The following is a 20021-nucleotide window of genomic DNA, read 5'->3' on the forward strand; positions in this document are numbered from 1 at the left end:
GTCATCTTGCTTCTTCTGTGTCTGGCTGGTGACTCCTGATTCAGCCCTTTTTCTTCCCAGAATTCTCCTCATCTGCTCCCAATCAGCATTTTATTTATCAACCAATCAAAGAACACATATTCACAGCATACAGAAGGACATCCACAGCACCAGTCCATGGTCAGGAAAAGGCATGATGAGTGATTGCTACTTGGCTCCCTTTCTCTGTTTATACAGTCTAGCATCTCAATCAGGGACTGGTGTTACCCAGTGAGCAGGTCTTACCACCTCAACCAATACAATCGAGTGAATCCCCCACAGATTTGGGAATGTGTCAGGTTGAGAACACTGACCATCACAGATTGCCTTTGGTAAGATGCCAGCTGTCCCTGCAGGTGTATCATCTCAGGACGACCAGAGGACAGCTGTCCCTGCAGGTGTACCATCTCAGGACGAGCAGAGGCCAGCTGTCCCTGCAGGCGTACCATCTCAGGACAAGCAGAGGACAGCTGTCCCTGCAGGTGTATCATCTCAGGACAACCAGAGGACAGCTGTCCCTGCAGGCATACCATCTCAGGACAAGCAGAGGACAGCTGTCCCTGCAGGTGTACCATCTCAGGACGAGCAGAGGCCAGCTGTCCCTGCAGGCGTACCATCTCAGGATGAGCAGAGGACAGCTGTCCCTGCAGGTGTATCATCTCAGGACAAGCAGAGGACAGCTGTCCCTGCAGGTGTACCATCTCAGGACGAGCAGAGGCCAGCTGTCCCTGCAGGCGTACCATCTCAGGATGAGCAGAGGACAGCTGTCCCTGCAGGTGTATCATCTCAGGACAAGCAGAGGACAGCTGTCCCTGCAGGTGTACCATCTCAGGACGAGCAGAGGACAGCTGTCCTTGCAGGTGTACCACCACCATCTCAGGATGAGTAGAGGAGTAGGCAGGCATTGGTTTGGTTATCCTGGCCTGAATTGTCTGAAAAGATTCAGTGATAACATCTTACACTTGATCTCTGACTTTTGACAATAGCACAGTTGAAGGTTGTTTTTAGATTTAATTAGTTTTCCTAAGAATCTCTTTATGAGTTTGTCAGTAATCCAATCATTGGCATCTCTGGAAGGTGTGTGTCTGTATACACATGAATGTGTGTGTTCATTCTACCAGAGCCTACTAACATTGACCTCCCTAGTCAAAAAAACTATTCCATAACATGAGACAAAACATGATACTTGTCTTTTTTGTGTGTGTCTGGCTTATTCACTTAACATGGTGGTCGCTACTTCCGTCTATTTTGCTACAAGCAAATGATTTGTTCTTTGAAGCCAAATAGATATCCACTGTGTATGTGTACCATCTTTTCATTATCCAGTTATCCTTTGATGGATACATGAGCATCACAGCCTAGCCATTGTGAATAGTGACATGATAACAGGTGTGCTGGTATTACTATTGAGTGCTGAGTTGGATTCCTTCATATGTAGTTCAGGAATAGTATAGCCAAGATCATATAGTACTTCTATTTTCAGTGTTTTTAGAGACCTCCATGCCATTTTTTTTAGTGGCTAAACAATCCCACAAGCAATGTATACAGGTTCCTTTTCCCTGAAAATCCTCACCAGTCTGTGGAGGTCACTGACCGGCCCCACCAGCCTAAATTCTAGCCAGGCCTGGAGGTTAAGCAAGGAGCTTCCGAGGTGAAAGATACTTTGCTATAATTATAATATTTCTTTTGCACAGTGAGGGAGCTTGTGGCGTGTTACCTGTGAGTGGTAGCTGTATGAATGATGCATTATTTTACTTTTTGTGTTCATCTCTCTTATAAATTAAAAAAAAAAAAAATACTTTGAAGGAAGATGGCCTTGTTCAGTCTACCAGGATGTATTTTATCTTTTGTCCTTCCTCACAAAGTTCTGGTTTTATTCAGAGCATCAACATTTTAAAAAATGTCCTATAAAGAAATATAGATCAGAAGTTGGCAAACCATGTCTGTAAAGAGCCAGACAGTGCAGATTTTGGCTCTGTCTCATTAGAAGCAAAATTGGACCCATCACATGGGTTCTTACAGAAGCCTACACATAACTAGGTAAAAACACAAGAAGCATATTCTTCACTCATAGGCCATAAGAGAAACAGTGAGTGATAACTAGGTAACCACGGGTACTTTATCTGAGGGTAGTACATATCCACTCATCAGTTCTCTTCTAGAAATTACCCAGGCCACCTTTCCCACACCTCAGGTCCTCTACCATGGGGAAAGACCACCATCAAAATCAAAGAGATCTTTGTTTTCTATGGGGGTTTGATGGCTCATACTCTGCCTCCAATGTGTATTGTCTATTTCTCATTTCCTGGATGTGGCTGGAAATGATAGCCGCTGAGTCTATGTCTTCCTTACTCCAATAAGGAACCAGCATGGAGCTGCCTTGGACTAACGTTTGGGTTCTGATGAACTTAAGGCACCTGGGAAGGCAGTTCCAGTAACCTCACAGTCATTGCTGACCCTGAATCATAAAATTCCAACCCAACCAGGAAACTTCTGGAATTCATAGATAACAGGCAGAATCTGCTCATTTCCAAGCACCTCCAAAGACAACCCTAAATGATGTTTAAAACTTGTAGCCCCAGAATGAGAGTTGCTGTTCTAACAAATACAGGGTCCTGAGTTCCTTTGAGTTTTAGAAGAAGAAGAAGATTCATCTTGCCATATGCAGAGGCTGCCGGTGGCTGGTAGTGCCCAGGATCTAAGCAGACCTCTGTCCACTCTCCCAGCACAGCTCTTCTCCAGAGCTGGACCCTTCTGATGCAGCTGAGCTGTTGTGGCTATCCCAGGAAGACATCCACCAGAGGCAGGAAGGGAACTTTAAAAGAATGAGATTCTCATAGAACCTTAGCACTCTCCCATACCTCCTCGTCCAGCCTTGAGTGCCGTGCCCTTCAGAGGCCAGAGGAGGAGGGTTGCCATTGTAGCCTCCACCTTGGTTCAGTCCAACCCTCTTGGGCAGGACTTTCTGAGAAGAGGGGAAAAAGAGGAAAGGGAGGCCATGGATATCTAGAGGCAGCTAGCTGTGTCTTCAGGGCAAGGAAGGAAAACCCACAAGAATGAACATGGTCTTGAGGGTCATTAATAATTTATCAGGCGTGGAGCTTGAGAGACAGCTCCATGGTTAACAGCACTTGCTGCCCTTGAAGAAGATTCCCAACACACAACTGGTGGCCCACAACCATTTGTAACTCCAGTCCCAAGGGATCCAAAGCCCTTATCCATCCTCTGTGGGCACTGGACACCCACATGATGCACAGGTATACATGCAGGCAAAACATCCATACACATAAAAAATTTTAATTAATTTTTTTTTATTTATTTTACATACCAACCACAGTTTCCCCTCCCTCCTCTTCTCCTGTTCCCTCCCCCATCTCCTTCCTGCCCCCTCATCCACTCCTCAGAAAGGAGCAGGCCTCCCATGGGAGTCAACAAAGCATGACATAACAAATTGAGGACTAAGCTCCTCCCCCTTGCATCAAGGCTGAGCGAGACATCCCACCATAGGGAGGAGGTTCCAGAAAGCCAGCTTATGCACCAGGGACAAATCCTGGTCCCACTGCTAGGGGCCACACAAACAGACCAAGCTACACAACTGTCACCCACATGCAGAGGGCCTAGATCAGTCCCATGCAGGCTCCCTAGCTGTCCATCTAGAGTCTGTGAGCTCCCTCAACCTGGGTCAGCTGTCTCTGTGGGTTCCTCCATCTTGATCTTAACCCCTCCCCCCCCCCCCCCCGCCCTGCTCATATTATCCCTCCTCCCTCCTCCGTCTCTTCAGCTGGATTGCCAGAGCTCAGCCCAGTGATTAGCTGTGGATCTCTGCATCTGCTCCCATCAATTACTGAATGAAGGTTCTATGATAACAATTAGGGTAGTCACCAATCTGACTAAGGAGAAGGCCAGTTCAGGCACCCTCTCCACCATTGCTAGGAGTCTTAGCTAGGGTCAACCTTGTTGATTCTTGGGAATTACCCTAGCACAAGGTTTCTTCCTAACCCCATAATGGCCCCTCTATCAAGATATCTCTTTTGTTGTTGTTCTTCTGCTCCATCCCTCCCCAAACTCAACCATCTTATTCCCTCATGTTCCCATCCTCTATCCCCTCCCCTCCAACCCTCACCCCCAGTTTACCCAGGAGGTCTCATTTATTTCCCCTTCCCAGGGCAACTCATGTGTCGCTATTAGTGTCCTCCTTGTTACCTAGCTTCTCTGAGGCTGTTCATTATAGCCTTATTATCCTTTGCTTTACATCTCCTATCCACTTATGAATGAGTACATGCCATGTTTATCTTTCTGAGTCTGGGTTACCTTACTCAGGATGACTTTTTTCTAGTTCTATCCTTTTACCTGCAAATTTCATGATGTTATTGTTTTTTACTGCTGAGTAGTACTCTATTGTGTATATGTACCACATTTTCTTTATTCATTCTTCAGTTGAAGGGCCTCTAGATTGTTTCCAGATTCTGGCTATTACAAATAATGCTGCTGTGAACATAGTTGAGCAAGTGCCCTTGTGGTATGATTGAGCATCCTTTGGGTATATGCCCAAGAGTGGTATAGCTGGGTCTTGAGGTAGACTGATTCCCAATTTTCTGAAAAACCACCATATTGATTTCCACAGTGGCTGTACAAGTTTGCACTCCCATCAACAGTGGAGGAGTGTTCCCCTTAAACTCTACATCATCTCCAACATAAGCTGTCATCTGTGTTTTTGATCTTAGTCATTCTGACAGGTATAAGATGGTATCTCAGAGTCATTTTGATTTGCATTTCTCTGATGACTAAGGATGTTGAGCAGTTCCTTAAATGGCTTTCAGCCATTTGAGATTCTTCTATTGAGAATTCCCTGTTTAGATCAGTAGCCCATTTTTTAATTGGATTATTTGGTATTTTGATGTCTAGTTTCTTGAGAAGCCAAAATTGTACAGTGGGGAAAAAAAGCATCTTCAACAAATGGTGCTGGCATAACTGGATGTTTATATGTAGAAGACTGAAAATAAATCCATATCTGCCACCCTGCACAAAACTCAAGTCTAAGTAGATCAAAGACCTCAACATAAATCCAGTTACACTGAACCTGATAGAAGATAAAGTGGGAAGTAGCTTTAAATGCATTGACACAGGAGATCACTTCCTGAATATAACACCAGTAGCACAGACACTGAGATCAACAACTAATAAATGGGACCTTCTGAAACTGAAAAGCTTCTGTAAAGCAAAGAATACTGTCAATAAGACAAAATGGCAGCCTACAGAATGGGAAAAGATCTTCACCAACCTCACATCTGACAGAGGGCTGATCTCCAAAATGTATAAAAATATTTTTTTAAGTTTGTCAAGCATTTGGAAAGGAAAGAGGCATCAGAGACAGAGCACAGGGTAGGCAGAGGCCAGAGCTACAGGATAGCCCTACTGGATGAGGGCCGGCACTGAGGTACCTGATGACTGCAGCACAAGGAGACACTCTGTATTGTCACAGGACAGGAGCCAGATAAGGATCCTGAAGTGGGATACCCTGAATGCTTTCCTAGAATTGATATGGTTGGGTATTTGCATTTGGGGGAGGTGGCCCTATTCAGTCTTGTTCTTATTCATAGAGCGCCATTTCCTGCCTGGTTTGTTGAGGCCGCCATTCAGGCTGAAGGACTCTATGTAAACCTACATGTGGCCTCATGATCTAGTTCTAGAATTTAGTAAGTAAAGCTTCCATGAAGACTTGTGTGTTGGTCATTTCATCTTCTCAATTAGAATTTAGATGCAATGCCCAGAACCTGTAGTTCTTTTATGTTGTTGAAGACATAAGCTACAATCCCAGAGTAACAAAACAAAAAGATAAAATGAGCTTGGACCTTAGTGAAACCTTAAAGCAATCTCACCTACCTAACCTGGATGACCCACCCACCTCTCTTGGGGCATGGACAGCTAAACATAGACACAAGCTTGGTTAGCCACTAACAGCTGGAGTCCTAACACATCTGGAGTCATAGAGGATGGCAGACAGGAGTCCACAGAGAGCACACTGAGAATGAAGAGGAATGAACCAGGAAGGGGACATTAGGGCAATCCCCTCATCCCTGTTTCAAGCCACTGTGTGATGGGCATTTCGGTGCATAGGCCAGTAGTGTGTTCTTTAAGGCACTCCTGGTAGGAGTTTGTCTTTCCACAGGTTTTAATACAGAAATGGACTTAGCCAAGCTGTTCATATTTGATGGCTCCAGGTAGAAGCACTTGCTCCTGGCACATGTACCTTTCACATTCTGAAGACTATTCCTTTCGTGGCTCACAGCCACCTCTGTCTACTTCCCTCTAGTATTTTTGGATGGATTTCCAATTTGATACATGAACATTCCATCAGTCAAAACAATCTTTTTAATGAGCCTCTTGTCCTGACAGCTGCGTTTAAGATGGGGCATGGGAAGCTTAATAGAAATGTAGAAAATTGTCCATTCTGGATTGAAGCCTTCATGCCTGCCCCACATGCCATCTCTTTCCCAAGCCTGCTCTCTTCTTTTAAAAATACAGAGAATGTTATGAATATCAAGAAAGATGCAATTTGTGCAAATGAATAAAAAAAGATCTCCTGATCAGATAGTTGGAAGAGGATGAAAAATATAATTATCAAGCAAGGATTAAATATGTAACTCGAAGCTTCCTGCCATGTGACATACCCCTCTCACCCCCATCCACATGTCATTCGCTTCTCACTTGATTTCCTCAATGACCCTGGGTGGTCCTTGAGGAAAGCAAGGCCTGGAGATGTTGAAGCATGTGCCATGTTTCTCAACTTGGATTACAGAAGTAAGCGTAGAGCATGCCTTCCTGGCACTGCTTCTCCAGCAACCAAACACTGATGTGAATGAAAACGAGATCTCTGTGTATTCTCCACAGGTCTGGAGTGCCCAGCTCATCCAGAAGGAAATCAACTTAAAAGTTGAGCATCAGCTGTGGAGAACAGGATTCAGGGGTGGGCAGCAAGGCTGAAGGACTGTAATTAACATGAAGCCTCAGCCAAGGAGTGGTACTGGGTGCTAATCACATCTGGGCAGCTGATTCACGGCAGCTCCTGGGCACCTCTGGGCTCTGGAGAATAAGTATTTCCCAGCACCACTGTTTACCCTGGAGCTGAAAACTTGCAAGCTGTAAAGGGTAGAGCAAACTGTTCTGCACCATAAAATGTGTGTGCCCAGGCCTGGCATGGGAAGTGCCATGCTACAAACAGCAGCCACCCCAGGAGTTACTGTGACAGTACTTCTGACACTTTTACAGAAGAGTCTGCTATGTCCTACATAAGCTGTACACACACTGATCTCACTTTTTTCTTAGCTGCTTCTCTGCTACCAAGAAGTATGTGCCGTCCTTTGCTGGTTGCCATTAAAATGTAACTTGGTTAATATTTAGATGAGGCAAGATAAGTATAGTTTCCATAGCTAATTCTTAGACACACACACACAAAAAAAAATATGGTGAGAAATCCTTGAAAGAAAGAGAAGGAACCCCTGTAGGTTATACAGGACGAGGTAGCCTTTGGTGAAGGTCATTGCAACAGTTGAGAGCCAGAGAGTGAAGGGAAGAGAGAATGATGAAGGAGGAGAAGAAGTGGGGAAGAGGAAGCCAGAAGAGGAGCTGTGAGTCCCAGAGAAGCCAGGACTTCATGTCGCAGTAGTTAACTGATGTGACCAGTCTAAACATTTGGGTACACAGGGCACCCACCATAGAACCAGACTTCCAGCCTCTCAAGTACGAAGTGTCCCCACCACTCTGCTGTGCCCCCAGCCATGCAAAAGTGGAGCTGCTAGGTGGTGGAACTCCTGAAACCAGTGCATCGCAGCAAGGAGCTCCTCCCAATACCTCACCCCACCCACCTCTACCTCAGGGCCCTGGGTTCCCTGACAGTTGGCACCAGCTGTCTAAGTGCCTGTTTGAGCAGTCCCAAGGGGTCTAAAAGACCCTTAAACCACCTGCCTTCTATTGATGACTGAGTTCTTATTAAAATACAAAAAGAACATCTTAACTCCTTAGGCTTTACATACCAAGAATACAGTTTTCAGTATTGTAGAGGGTAGCTCTGCTATGCAGCAGTGTGATCTATATGGAACACCTGAAAATGTATTTTTGAATATAGTTCACCAAGTCATACATATCTCAGGGATGACAGGACTTTGAAAAATCTATGTGCATGCATATAGTCCTGCCATCCCTGAGGCATTCAAATGATCCGGAAAGAACATGCTGAACTCCTAAAGTGAGAAGACAGGTTGAAGAAAGAGCTTCCTTCTGCCTCTTTGTTGTTGTTGTTGTTTCTGCCTTGACAGGCTACACTTCTTACAGTGTTTGCTTTCATTTCTAGTGTCTTCTGTTGTTCTTTTTAGCTTTGTATCCAGAAATACTATTACACTTATTAAAATTGCTAGAATATGGTAGTGAATATTTGACCTGAACATTTACCCTATTGTTTATTAGATTGTTTTTGAGAACTGTTGCATGTGTATATGAAATACATATATTGCTGATCTATTTAAGGGCAAGTTGCGTGCATCACACAAAGAATAGCCTATCTCATGTGTCCACTTTCTTCTGTATGTTAACTTAGTCACTGTTCTTAGTAGTCACTCGTTGTCAATTCATGGAGATGCTCCTCTTTCTGTTTTCCGTCTGCTGTGTTTGCGTGCGTGCGTGTGCAAGCCACAGTTTATTCATCTCTCTTGAGGCATAATTTACTTTGTAGGTGGTAAAGACAGTAGTGAAGAGAGCAAACTGAAATGATAGCAGGTCTTTGTTGCACTTAACATAGGCCCGGGTGGGGAGATGCTGGGTGGCCACAGAGCCGGTTTGTCACTTCCTGAAGTTCATCCCGCAGTCACAGCAGGGCCATCTCATGAAGTCTGGCCAAGAACAGTGTTAGGTGCTCCCTATGAGGACACTTGGGGACAGGGGAATGAGGAAGTGTGACTGCAGCAAAGCCAAGAAAGGTGTGGTCTCACCCATCCACTGACTCAGCCAGATCCTTGAGGGTCCCATCCTGAGGCAGGGGCAGGCACCCAACCTATGTATAGCCATGCATTTTAAGACTATGAACAGGGAGAAAAAGAAAAAAGAATGTTAAAGGAATTTTAAATAACATGTCCTAAAGCTTATTCACAGTGACTGGACCAAAGTTGGCCACCAGTTACTATTGGAGTTACTATTATTGTAACTCCAGTTACTATGAGTGATTTCCTTTTTCTGACAACACTTTGAGATGTTCACATAACTATCATACAATTCAGTTTATCAAAAGTTTATGCACACCACAACCTGCTCTGTACTTTCTTTTCCCTGTAAAGCAACCTTGTAACCTTCTTGCAGTTACCCCTGCATTTCCTTCCACCTTATCCCAGCTCCAGAAATCTCAGCCAGAAGATTTTTCTGTTCTGAACAGTTCATTTAAGTGGCTCCATATAGCATGCTGCGTGAGTGGCTGTGACTCCTTCAGGCCCTTCAAGGGAAGAAACCCGCCTAAGAAAGAAGTTGCTTTGCATGAGCAACCCACCCTCCCAACAGCAGAGAATGGACACATCAGCTGTCCAGGGACCACTGGACATCATGGTGTCTACCATAGCGAATGGTGGGACTCTGTCAAGAGTAAGACACCAGCTGTCAGCATGATGATACAAAACTGGGATTCGGGCAGCAGCTCCTGGATGTTCTGGGTAATAAGGACCTACTGTGTGTCGTGCTTCAAATCACTTCCTTGTGAGATTGCCGCTGGCAAAATCTCTGTGGCCAGACTCACAACCTTGATAGGAATTTTAGTTATTTAAATTTTTCTGAAGAATAACTTGAATCTTTTAATTGTGTCAAGTCTGAAAAAAACAGCAATAAAAAGACTAAATTTCCATCAAGGAAAGATGCTGTAGTTCTTAGCCACATGCCTCTTTAAATCTTATTGGACACCTTTTACCCTTGTAAAGGGGCAAGAAAAAGGGAAGACATAAAGATCAAAGTTAAAGCAGTACCTGTTGGCAGGTGGTTGTTGTTTTTAATTTGGAAAATCCTAGGAATCCACAAAAACATTTACTAGTAAGTTATTTAGTAAGGTCCCAAGACTGTAAAGCTAATAATAGGTAAAAATCAATTGTGTTCTTACATACTCTTAGCAAACATTTGTGAGAACAACTTAATCTCCAGCACCACCACAAGGAAAACCAAAACTGGAGAGCAGCATGGTATCCAGGAGGAAAGCAGAAACCCTGAGAGCAGCATGGTGTCTAGGAGGAAAGCAGAAACCCTGAGAGCAGCATGGTGTCTAGGAGGAAAGCAGAAACCCTGAGAGCAGCATGGTGTCCAGGAGGAAAGCAGAAACCTTGTGAAAGCAAAAGCTTTTAAGTGGGAAGGTGAGACATATCATGGTTCTGCAGGCAGGCAATATGGCACTCTCCCAAAAATGATAAACAGATTCAGTCAAAATTCTAGCAATTGTTCCTAAGATGAGGTCTCACTATGTAGCCCTGGCTGACCTGGAACTTTTTATGTTTACCAGAACTCAGAGATCTGCCTGCCTTCTGAGTGCTGGGATTAGAGATGTGTGCCACCAAGCTCGGCCAGTTTTATGTCTTAGAAAGATTTTGAGGCTAATTCTGTGTACATATTGCTGTATTTCTCTAACTGCCAATTCATGGGAAGGAGGAGGATGTTTTGTTTGTTTTTCAGTTCTGAGGTCAAATCCAGGGCCTCCAGCTTGCTGAACAGACATCTCCACACTGAGCCTCTTGGCTGTCCTTCCTTGCACAGGTGCTCCTGTTCACAGGAGTGTTCTCTCTGAACTCTGTGCCCTGGCATCTCCTGATAATAAACAGCACACATGTTTTCATAAGCTATATTCAATATCACATGTATCATTTCTGTTAGTCTTGAGAAGCACAGAAACTTGCAGGTGTTGCAGAATCTTGAGATCTTGGCTGAACCTCTTCAGTAGACTGCATATTTTTTTAGTAGTGTCTCTCCCTGCCTTGCGGAGGTTGCCCTCCTCCCACTTAGTTTTATTGGTTCACATCCTTCCTCTCTCTTGCTTTCTTCACACTACAAAAAGAATTGAGTGGTCCATTGGATCCACAGAAGCTGAAATCCCTGACCGTTCTGGAAGGTGTAGGTCATTGGAATGAGGGGTCATCCTTGGAAGCTTTGTGGAAATGCCTGGGGTCCCACGTGAATGAACACCAGCTCAAGAGTATGCAAGAGGGTTTGACCGGTGAAAGGCTGAGTGTTGCCATGCCTCTTCCGTGTGTCTGGCAAGAAGACAGGTGTGGGGTTGGCACTTTGCTTAAGTCATTCCCGCCTTTCCCCAGCCCAGATCCAGCTTGCCCTTGCCCAGCTCTTCAGCCCCCTGTCCTCCAGCACAACTGACCCTGTTGAGCTGCTGCTGTATCTCACACCCAGACTTCCACTCCCAGCCTTCCTGGAAAATACTAGGAAGAGCTTCTTTCCCAAGTCCAGCGTCGTCAGGGTTAAAGTGCTGGAAGTACATTCAAGAAGCCTTTGTCAAAGTTTGGTCCCGAAGCTGCTGGAGCCCACCTTGACCCTCTTTCTTTGGCCAGATGTTGCTGGTTAAGAGCCTGGCCCTAGGCCACACCCTGGGCCAATCATAATTTGACTAACCTGAGTTAACCAAGAGCTGGATGTTTCAAGATTTCATTTTTCTCATCTGTAAAACTACACATCCTTCCCTCCTTTGTAGGAAAGGCGGGGCATATAAATTAGAAGTCCACTGCATACAGCTCGTAAACTTGGCATCGGCCTTGTCATTACAGTATCTTCCTTCAGATGCCAGCTCAGGATCAGAAAACTAGAAGTGTAGACATGTTCTGACTAATTCCACAGTCTCCAGGAAGCCTCATAGGGATTAGACCTCTGTAGCCTTTAGCATTTTGAGCATACCCCAAGCCAGCCTGAGCCAGATCCATGTCTGAGCTGTGTGTCCCCAAGAAAGCCACCCGACCTTCCTGTCATCATCTTTTGTATGCTGGGTAATTTCTTCCCTGTGAGGTACTAATGGTGTGAGAGATGGTGTATGCAAAGTGCCCCACTCAGAACTCAGTAGACAGAGCCTGCTCGGCCGCTGCCACTCCCACCACCCTCTATGAGGAGTACCCTCCATTGCTACCTGGCTGTGTGTGAACCCTGAACAATTGTTGGGAAGGCCATCCCAGTGTCCTGTTGTGCATTACCAACATATGGTTTCAGGAGGGGGGCTGGTACATGTAACTGCTTCAGATTGACTGAGGAAACCGTCTCCTGCCTTCCCGAAGAGCCTGTAGTTACCACTACCACCTGTCCCCGTATGTCCCCACTGGAAAGGTGAGAATGACGTGTAGACCCCCCCCAACTAGAAACCCATGGAACCCTCACCTTAAGAACCCAGAGTGGGTTCACCAGTCATGTCTCTCCACACTGGCATCCTGGCTGCCTGCTGATGAAATCCCACTCCTTGAGAGATTCTGTGTGTGGACCTGTTCTCTGAGGGTCACACCACACTCCTTCCTTACCCCCCCCCCCTGTGAGTTATAGTTCTTCTCACCACTGAGGAGAATAAGTCAAGTGTGCTTGGAGATTTATGCAGTTTTCACTGCTATAGCTAGCAGTTAAAGTGGTATGGTATTTTTATAAATATATACTCAACACAGAATACAAATAAAAGCTGTCCAATTAGAACTCAGTGCATTGCAGACCTAAGTTAGAAGCACCCCAGCTTTTAGGGCACCCACCTTTCAGACCAGAATTGTACTGGTTGCACCTCACTTCTGTGATTTATGGCAAGTTTCCAATATTAAGGTATTAAATTATACAGAGATTGTATCCCAATCCTCTGATTGATTGCAAATAAATTTGAGTCAAGGCAGTTTAAAAAATAACTTTTTTTTGTCTCTTTATGACTTAATACCATGAAGAAATAAATGTGCAGCGACAGCCACACAGGAGGTCCCGGCAGATGCAGGGGCTACCTTCACTAGGAATCCTTTCCCTGGCAGTAATTTTAAGAGAGCAGTTCATAACTCAAAATCAGTTTATCCGTGATTCTCAATGAAGGAACCACAGAAGCATGTGAACCACAGATGCCTGAAGAACAGGAGGAATAGCAGTTCTGCTTGGCTCCTGGAAGCTCCATACCCATCTATGCCACACCAGGGAAACCATGACATATCCGTGCATTTCTTCCCACCGCTGTGTGTGGTTCAGTGCTCAGAAGCTGCTCAAGAGTGAGGCAGTCAAATTTCCCATGAGGCTTCACAGCCTATAGGCAGAACTCAGTGGGATCGCCACTTGGACTCAGCTCTCACATTGCAGAGCTCAGATGCCAGCACAGTGCTGGGCCCCAGGCCAGCAATGAGCAGCTGGGCTGCTCTGGAGAAAGGCTGTCCAGAGTCCAGGACAGGCAGTAAGCTCGTTAACACTCCCCTGCTTCTCTCCAAAAGTTTGTCCTACTCAGGGGGCACTATTGTTAGCATTCATCTTAGGTAAGGAATCGGCCATAAAGGTCTGAAATGTGCCCATGACCCAAATCAAATTGAACCTGTGTCTGCAAGTATCTGAGATCAGGCTCTGTGTTAGTTTCTTAAACTATTTGGGCCTCTCTTTTCCCATTTGGACCATGGGAATGGAGAGAGGCCCCAGGACCATTGGGAGGAAGCATCAGGAAGAGAACAAAAAGGATCTCCCCTTTGTACCCCACCCACCTCGTTAACAAGGCCGTGCAAAGAAAGCATGTTCAGATTTAGAATGCCCCCAGAATTTCCCACTGCCCAACCTCACCAGGCTTCCTGCAGATCCAGTTCTGATCCACAGAAGCTCCAACATTGCCTTGGGCATCCCATCCTTTCTGTTTCAGTGGTTTCTCAGCCCGCCAGGAGACCCAGAGCTGCTGAGAGGACTGTCAGAGTCATGAAGGAATGGTTCAGTCATGCTGCTTTTAAACAGATTTCAACCTCCTTCCAGAACCTTCCTTTGTAAACATCACATTGCCATTACTTTGTTTCTCACTAAGAGCCCCAAATGTTACTTCCTTATTTGCTGTGCTAAGAGTTCTGATTTGGTCATTTTCTTTGTCTTTAGACACTAATAGTAAATGGTGAATCCTAAGAGTATTGGGAGGGCACAGAAAGGGACATGCATGTTGCACAGCAGGTGACTGAGGCCCAGTAAGTTCTACTCTTAAAGTCCCATGGGCCCCTTGACCAATCAAGGCTCCTGCTCCTATCTCCATATCTCCATGAATGCCAAGGAAAATGACTTGACACTTCAGCCAAACTGAGTCTAGCTACATACTGCTATTGTGAGCCCTTCTCAAAATTACCAGGCATTTCCTCAAAAAAAAAAAAAAACAAAAAAAAAACAGTGCTGTTTATGACTGTCTGTTAGGCACTGACTCGTGTTTCATTAACATTAGGGTAGACAAAGAATACTTTACAGTATGTTCTGTGCAGCTACTGAGTCCCCAAGGGAAGTTGGTCATCCCAAGCTCTTGATCAGGCTTCAGATGACAACAGTCTTCAGACTCAGGTCTGGCCGTCGGGAGCGTTGGGTTCTCCATGTGTAGTGCTGACTCCTCAGATGCCTAGCCCAGGCAGTCCCACCACAGCTCTGTGTGGTTCACCCTGGTGTAACAGCACCTGCAGCCCTAATGCCCTTGCTAGGCTTGCTAGGTCCATCTGGCCACCACTGTCCCGTTCACATCTCCTTCCTGTGCTACTCCTGACCAACAGATCAAGTCATGATCATTGTAAGCATTGACCTACAGCAATGGTTCTCAACCTCCCTAGTGCTGCGACCCTTTAATACAGTTCCTCATGCTGTGGGGCCCCCAGCCATAACATTATCTTTGATGTTACTTCATAACTGTAATTTTGATACTGTTATGAATCATAATATACATACTTTTGGAGATAGCAGTTTGTCAAAGGGGTCATGACACACAGGTTGAGAACAGCTGATTTACAGTTATGAGAAAGGGAGCAATTATCCCCTTGCTAAGAACCCCCTTACAATAACAGCAAATGTAAAACTACTTCCTTTCTAAATACATATTCAGTAGCCTGCCCAATCCAGAGGTCTGCTATCTACATGTACCTTCCATCTAAAAGTATTAACTGGAAGGTTCCAGGGATGAACAGTCTATAGATTGTAAATTCTGTGCTATTTTGAATAGCATGCGGAGGTGTCACCTAGTGTTACCCCACTCTGTCCTACTCTCGATGGTCCTTTGGTTCAGGATCACACTATATATGCTGCCTATGCATTTAGTCATGCAGTAACCTTCTCAGGTATCACATTGGCTGTCACAGTATCACAGCTTGTTTTAGGTAACCATGCTTTTGCTTAATAGCCCCAAAGTGCCAGACTGGCAATGAGTCAGAACATATGAAAAGACAGATGAACTCCATTGCTGTGTGGCAATGACTCGGGGGGGGGGGGGGGGGGGCATAGAAAAGCATAGAGTTCATGGTGTCAGTATACACAGGGGAAGCATAGTATTCATGGGGTCAGTATACACAAGGCAAGCATGGTATTCATGGAGTTAGTATACAAGGGAAGCATGGTATTCATGGGGTCAGTATACACGGGGGAAGCATGATATTCATGGCATATATATATACAGGGGAAGCATGGTATTCATGGCATTTGTGTACACAGGGGAAGCATGGTATTCATGGCATGTGTATACATGGGGGAAGCATGGTGTTCATGGCATCTGTGTACATAGGGAAAGCATACCTGGAGTCAGTACAGCCAGTTTCAGGTTTCCACTGGGGATTATGGCCGTCTTGCTCATGAGTGAGAGGGGGCATCGGTGTACAATATAGCTATCACCTGTAAGTGAGCATTACAGACAGCTTCAGTCAGCATTGTACTATATCCATTCACACACATACACACACACACACACACACACACACACACACACACACACACACACATGCACAGCTTCAGTCCTTCTCTGGAAACATCTGAAGTAAAATATTCCAGCTTCTTGTCCTTCCCATAAATTGCTCTTTTAAAATGTAATTCACATTATACAATCTCCCTTTCAAAGTAAAATTTAGTGGTTTAAATATTTTCAAAAGGTTGTGTGCCATCACCATTATCTAGGAGCTGGCCATTTGTATTTCCCATTTCATAGAGAATCCCTGTATTCCTAGCATCAGCCCCTACGCCTCTCAGCCTCTGTCAGTAATCTACTGTTGGGCTCCAGCTCTGCTTACTCAGAATGTTTCATATGCATGGGGTCTTATGTTTTATGGCCTTTTGTCTAGCTTCTCTCACCTAGCTTAATGTTTTCAAGGTTCATTAACATTGTAGTCACTACTCACACTTTGTTCCTTTTTACAGCTGAACACTGTCCTAGACAGACATTTAGTTCATTCCTACATGCTAGGCCATCAGCGTAGATGTGTATTTCATTTCTCTTGGGTCTTGGAGTCTGGATTGTGTTAGCTCTATGTCTAACATTTTTGAGAATTACAGTGTCTGACAGGAGCTCTGCATGAGTGTTCTCCTGTCTGAAAGACGTGGATGCACATGGCTTTCTGACTGTTACACAGACATCCTACTACAAGTGCCATTGCTTGCTCTTGCTTTTAACAGTAAAAACTATAAATGTTTTTAATCAACAAATCATCAGTAGTTACCAAAGTGGCTTCTCAGGATTCACCTATCTGTGTTTCTCTTTTTTGTTTTTCATCCCATCCCTTGCTGAACTATTTCTCTTGATAATTCATAAGCAAATATTTTGGAAATGATGAAATCTGATTTTCCCCCACATTCTATATATGTCTTTTATTTTGCCCTCAAGTGTCATGTGAGCTTAGGTGTAGGATTTGAGGCTCCTGGCTTCTGCTCTTGGTATTTGGCCTGATTGCCGTGTACTCCTGGTATCGCCCTGCTGTCTTTCTAAGGGCATGCTCGTCCTCTTTGATGTAACACAGTTTTACTATGCTGTACATCAATGTGGAAATTGTTCCCTACTCCACAGTTTTTTTTCTGAGGACCCATGTCTTCATCCTTTCTGGAAATTTTTCAGCTAATAGTCTCTTCCTTCTCTCCTGCATTATTTCCTCCTTTCTCTGTTTCCAGTTTCTATTTCCAATCTCTCAAACACCTCTTTAGTTCTCAGGGCTCCATGTCCACTGCTTTGTATCTGGTATGTCTTCCATTCATTCCCTTGATTCTCTTCTTCTGTTTGCTCATTTCTTATTTGACTGTTGCCGAATAGGATTTCCTCCATTTGTTTTATCGGGAGTTTTAGTGTGTGTTTTAATACCCTGTTTCTGGGTTTTCATTGCTTCCCATTATTCAATTCTTGTCTGTTTTCTGTCAAAGGATCTTGTTTTTATAGCTGTTAGTCTTTCTTAAGAACTCTGACATACAAAAGGTATTTACTTTGGTACTTGTCAAGCCTTTCTTATAATTAATCACCCTGGAGTGAACTCTTGCCCCTGACTGAGGTGTCTGGACTGCCTTACTTAGCAAGAAGTTTCTTCAAGGGCTGGAAGATGTTTTATTTCTTCCGGTTCAGTGTGAGTAATCAGGACTTTCTGTTTTTGTCCTGGCCTCATGGGCCCAAGCGCTCACACACACACACACACACCCTCATCCACACCTAACTTCTTCATTGTCATTTAAAGATCCACTGTAAAATCTGGGAACTGACCCTTCTAGAACCTCAGGTTGAGATTCTCAAGCGCAGAGGTATGCTAGAGAACTCTAGATACATGTGCTCATGTACATGCATGCAGTGAGAGTTACACCTGGGTCTCCCACATGCTAGTGAATTGATTTACACACTCTAGGACAGAGCTACACTCCCAGCCCTGTGACTATTATACTTTAAGGAACTTTGTGAACTCGTTGTTAATGAGCTACTATGAAAATTTCAATTAATGTATTCTCCAGTAGTTATCATTAATGTTAATATCATTCACAGAATCAAAATTTGGCGCCCACAGGTTACCTACATGGAAGTCCTAAGCCCCTCTCATGTCTTTTCCTTCCCTGCAGGTATCAGGGCTGTGTTCTCAGGCCACTACCACAGGAATGCAGGGGGAATCTACCAGGATCTTGACATGGTGGTATCATCTGCAATCGGATGCCAGCTGGGCAGAGACACCCATGGGCTCCGTGTGGTGGTCATCACTGCTGAGAAAGTTGTTCACCGTTACTACAGCTTAGAAGAGCTGAGCAAGAGAGGAATTGACGAGGACCTGAAGGAGCTGATGAAGGAGTGATTCCCCCATGTAATCCACCCAGGTTTCATGCCCACAAATGTCCACAGCCCCTTATAGCAATGTCTGAGTAGACAGGCAAGTTTGTGAATGGATGTCCTTCTATATAAATCAAAGTGCTGGGTCCTGGCTTCAGTTATATTCAAAAGGGGGCTGTCTTCCCTTTAAAAAGTCAGAAAAGAAGGCTGTCAAAATTTTCTCATTATGGTGTGAGACTTTCCACATGATGTTTGAGTAAACTCTCCTCATGGTGCAGCTTTCAACTCTGCCCTGGATTCCCACTGTTTCTGACAGTTTATAGTCAATACCCACCTCCTGCCCTCAATCCCAGCTCAGTACCCAAGTGTGATCGTCAATAATTCCTCCAACAAACTCCTTCTGCTTTTGTTAAATTGTGGTCATGACTCCCAGAACGCTGGGAAAACAAAGGTCCCTCCTTCTTCCTGGCTGACCAAATAGTACCACTCTGTCCCAGGGCCACAGAGTCCTCATAATAGGGAGCTTCATAACCACCACTGATGTGAATTTCCAGACTTCTGTTACTGCTGATGGTGCAAACACAGGTGGTCCATGTGAGGGTGTATTTGCCTTTCTGATGACAGATGTCACCTTCATGTACAGACTCTGTGTTCCAGATGACCAGAAGAGAGGCTGCAGCATGAAGGCCCTGTACAGCCCATGTGTCTGCCCTGCTTATATCCTCCTGCTATGGCCAGCCCACAGCATTATCACATCACAATGAACCTAGTGGGAAAATCAGATGTGATACAGACTTCTCCTGAGAACAACATACAACTGTCCCTGGGCAAACTATATCATGTTAATTACCACTGACATACAATACCACTAGACAAAAACACAGTGTGAGTTACCTGAAATCTTTTTCCTGGTGGCCTCCACTCTGCTGCCTCCTCCTGTAGTGCTGACCTCTGTGGCCTTTCCTCCGTGCAGCTTCTAGCCTGATGCCCAAGTAACCGGTGCTCTCTGCCCTGCTGCAGAACTTTTACAGTGTCCTGCAGTGGCACAGGGGAATCCTAAACCGACCTTAAAAACTCACTGGTTATAAATGAATCACAAAGCCCATTAAATTAAAAAACTTTCTCATTAAAAAGTTTAGTCAATGTAGCAAAACCATAAGAAATTAAATAAAAAGATAATTGGATATGTAAATTCATATGGAACAAAAGATATAAGAAGTTAATTATGTTACAGATTGGTGACACACCAGAGCTCATTGTTAGGTAGCACAAGAAAATTAAATTTTTCAAACCAGAATGATCTTGTAGTGCTTGGCTATGTTCCTTTGGGGGGGCGGGGTTGGGGGTGTTGAGACAGGGTTTCTCTGTGTAGTTTTGATGCCTGTCCTGGATCTCACTCTGTAGCTCAGGGTGGCCTCGAACTCACAGACATCTGCCTGGCTCGGCCTCCCGAGTGCTGGGATTAAAGGCGTGCGCCACCACTGCCCAGCATGTTTTCATTTTTCTTTATAGCAGAATGTAAGAGGTCAGGAAAGGAGTTGGATAAGGGGCAAAACTAATAGTCCAGTTGTCCAGATATGAGTACTGCAACCCCTGAACCTAAAACATGTGAGCATGACTCCATGATGGGAGAACGTTTAATTACAGTGCATTAAAGGCATGTCCTTTGTCCAAGATACATGTGAAGAATGCAACCCCAGAATGGGGGGAAGGATATGGTATAAAACAGTAGAAATGAAGTAGGTCCTTGTCACCAAAACACAAATCAAAG

At 44.7% G+C, this 20021-nt stretch overlaps 1 protein-coding gene across 1 annotated transcript in view; it reads left to right on the forward strand.

Moving 5' to 3' along the window:
* Positions 1–19550, forward strand: part of Cpped1 (calcineurin like phosphoesterase domain containing 1) — a 114140-nt gene extending 94590 nt beyond the window's left edge. The window contains exon 4 of the mRNA XM_036196197.1: positions 18049–19550. Coding sequence (XP_036052090.1) covers positions 18049–18275 — 227 coding nt within the window. The 3' untranslated portion in view covers positions 18276–19550. The remainder of the gene's footprint in view (positions 1–18048) is intronic.
* Positions 19551–20021: the final 471 nt, after the last annotated feature.

Source organism: Onychomys torridus, chromosome 8 (assembly GCF_903995425.1).
Source record: "Onychomys torridus chromosome 8, mOncTor1.1, whole genome shotgun sequence".
NCBI classification, from domain to species: domain Eukaryota; kingdom Metazoa; phylum Chordata; class Mammalia; order Rodentia; family Cricetidae; genus Onychomys; species Onychomys torridus.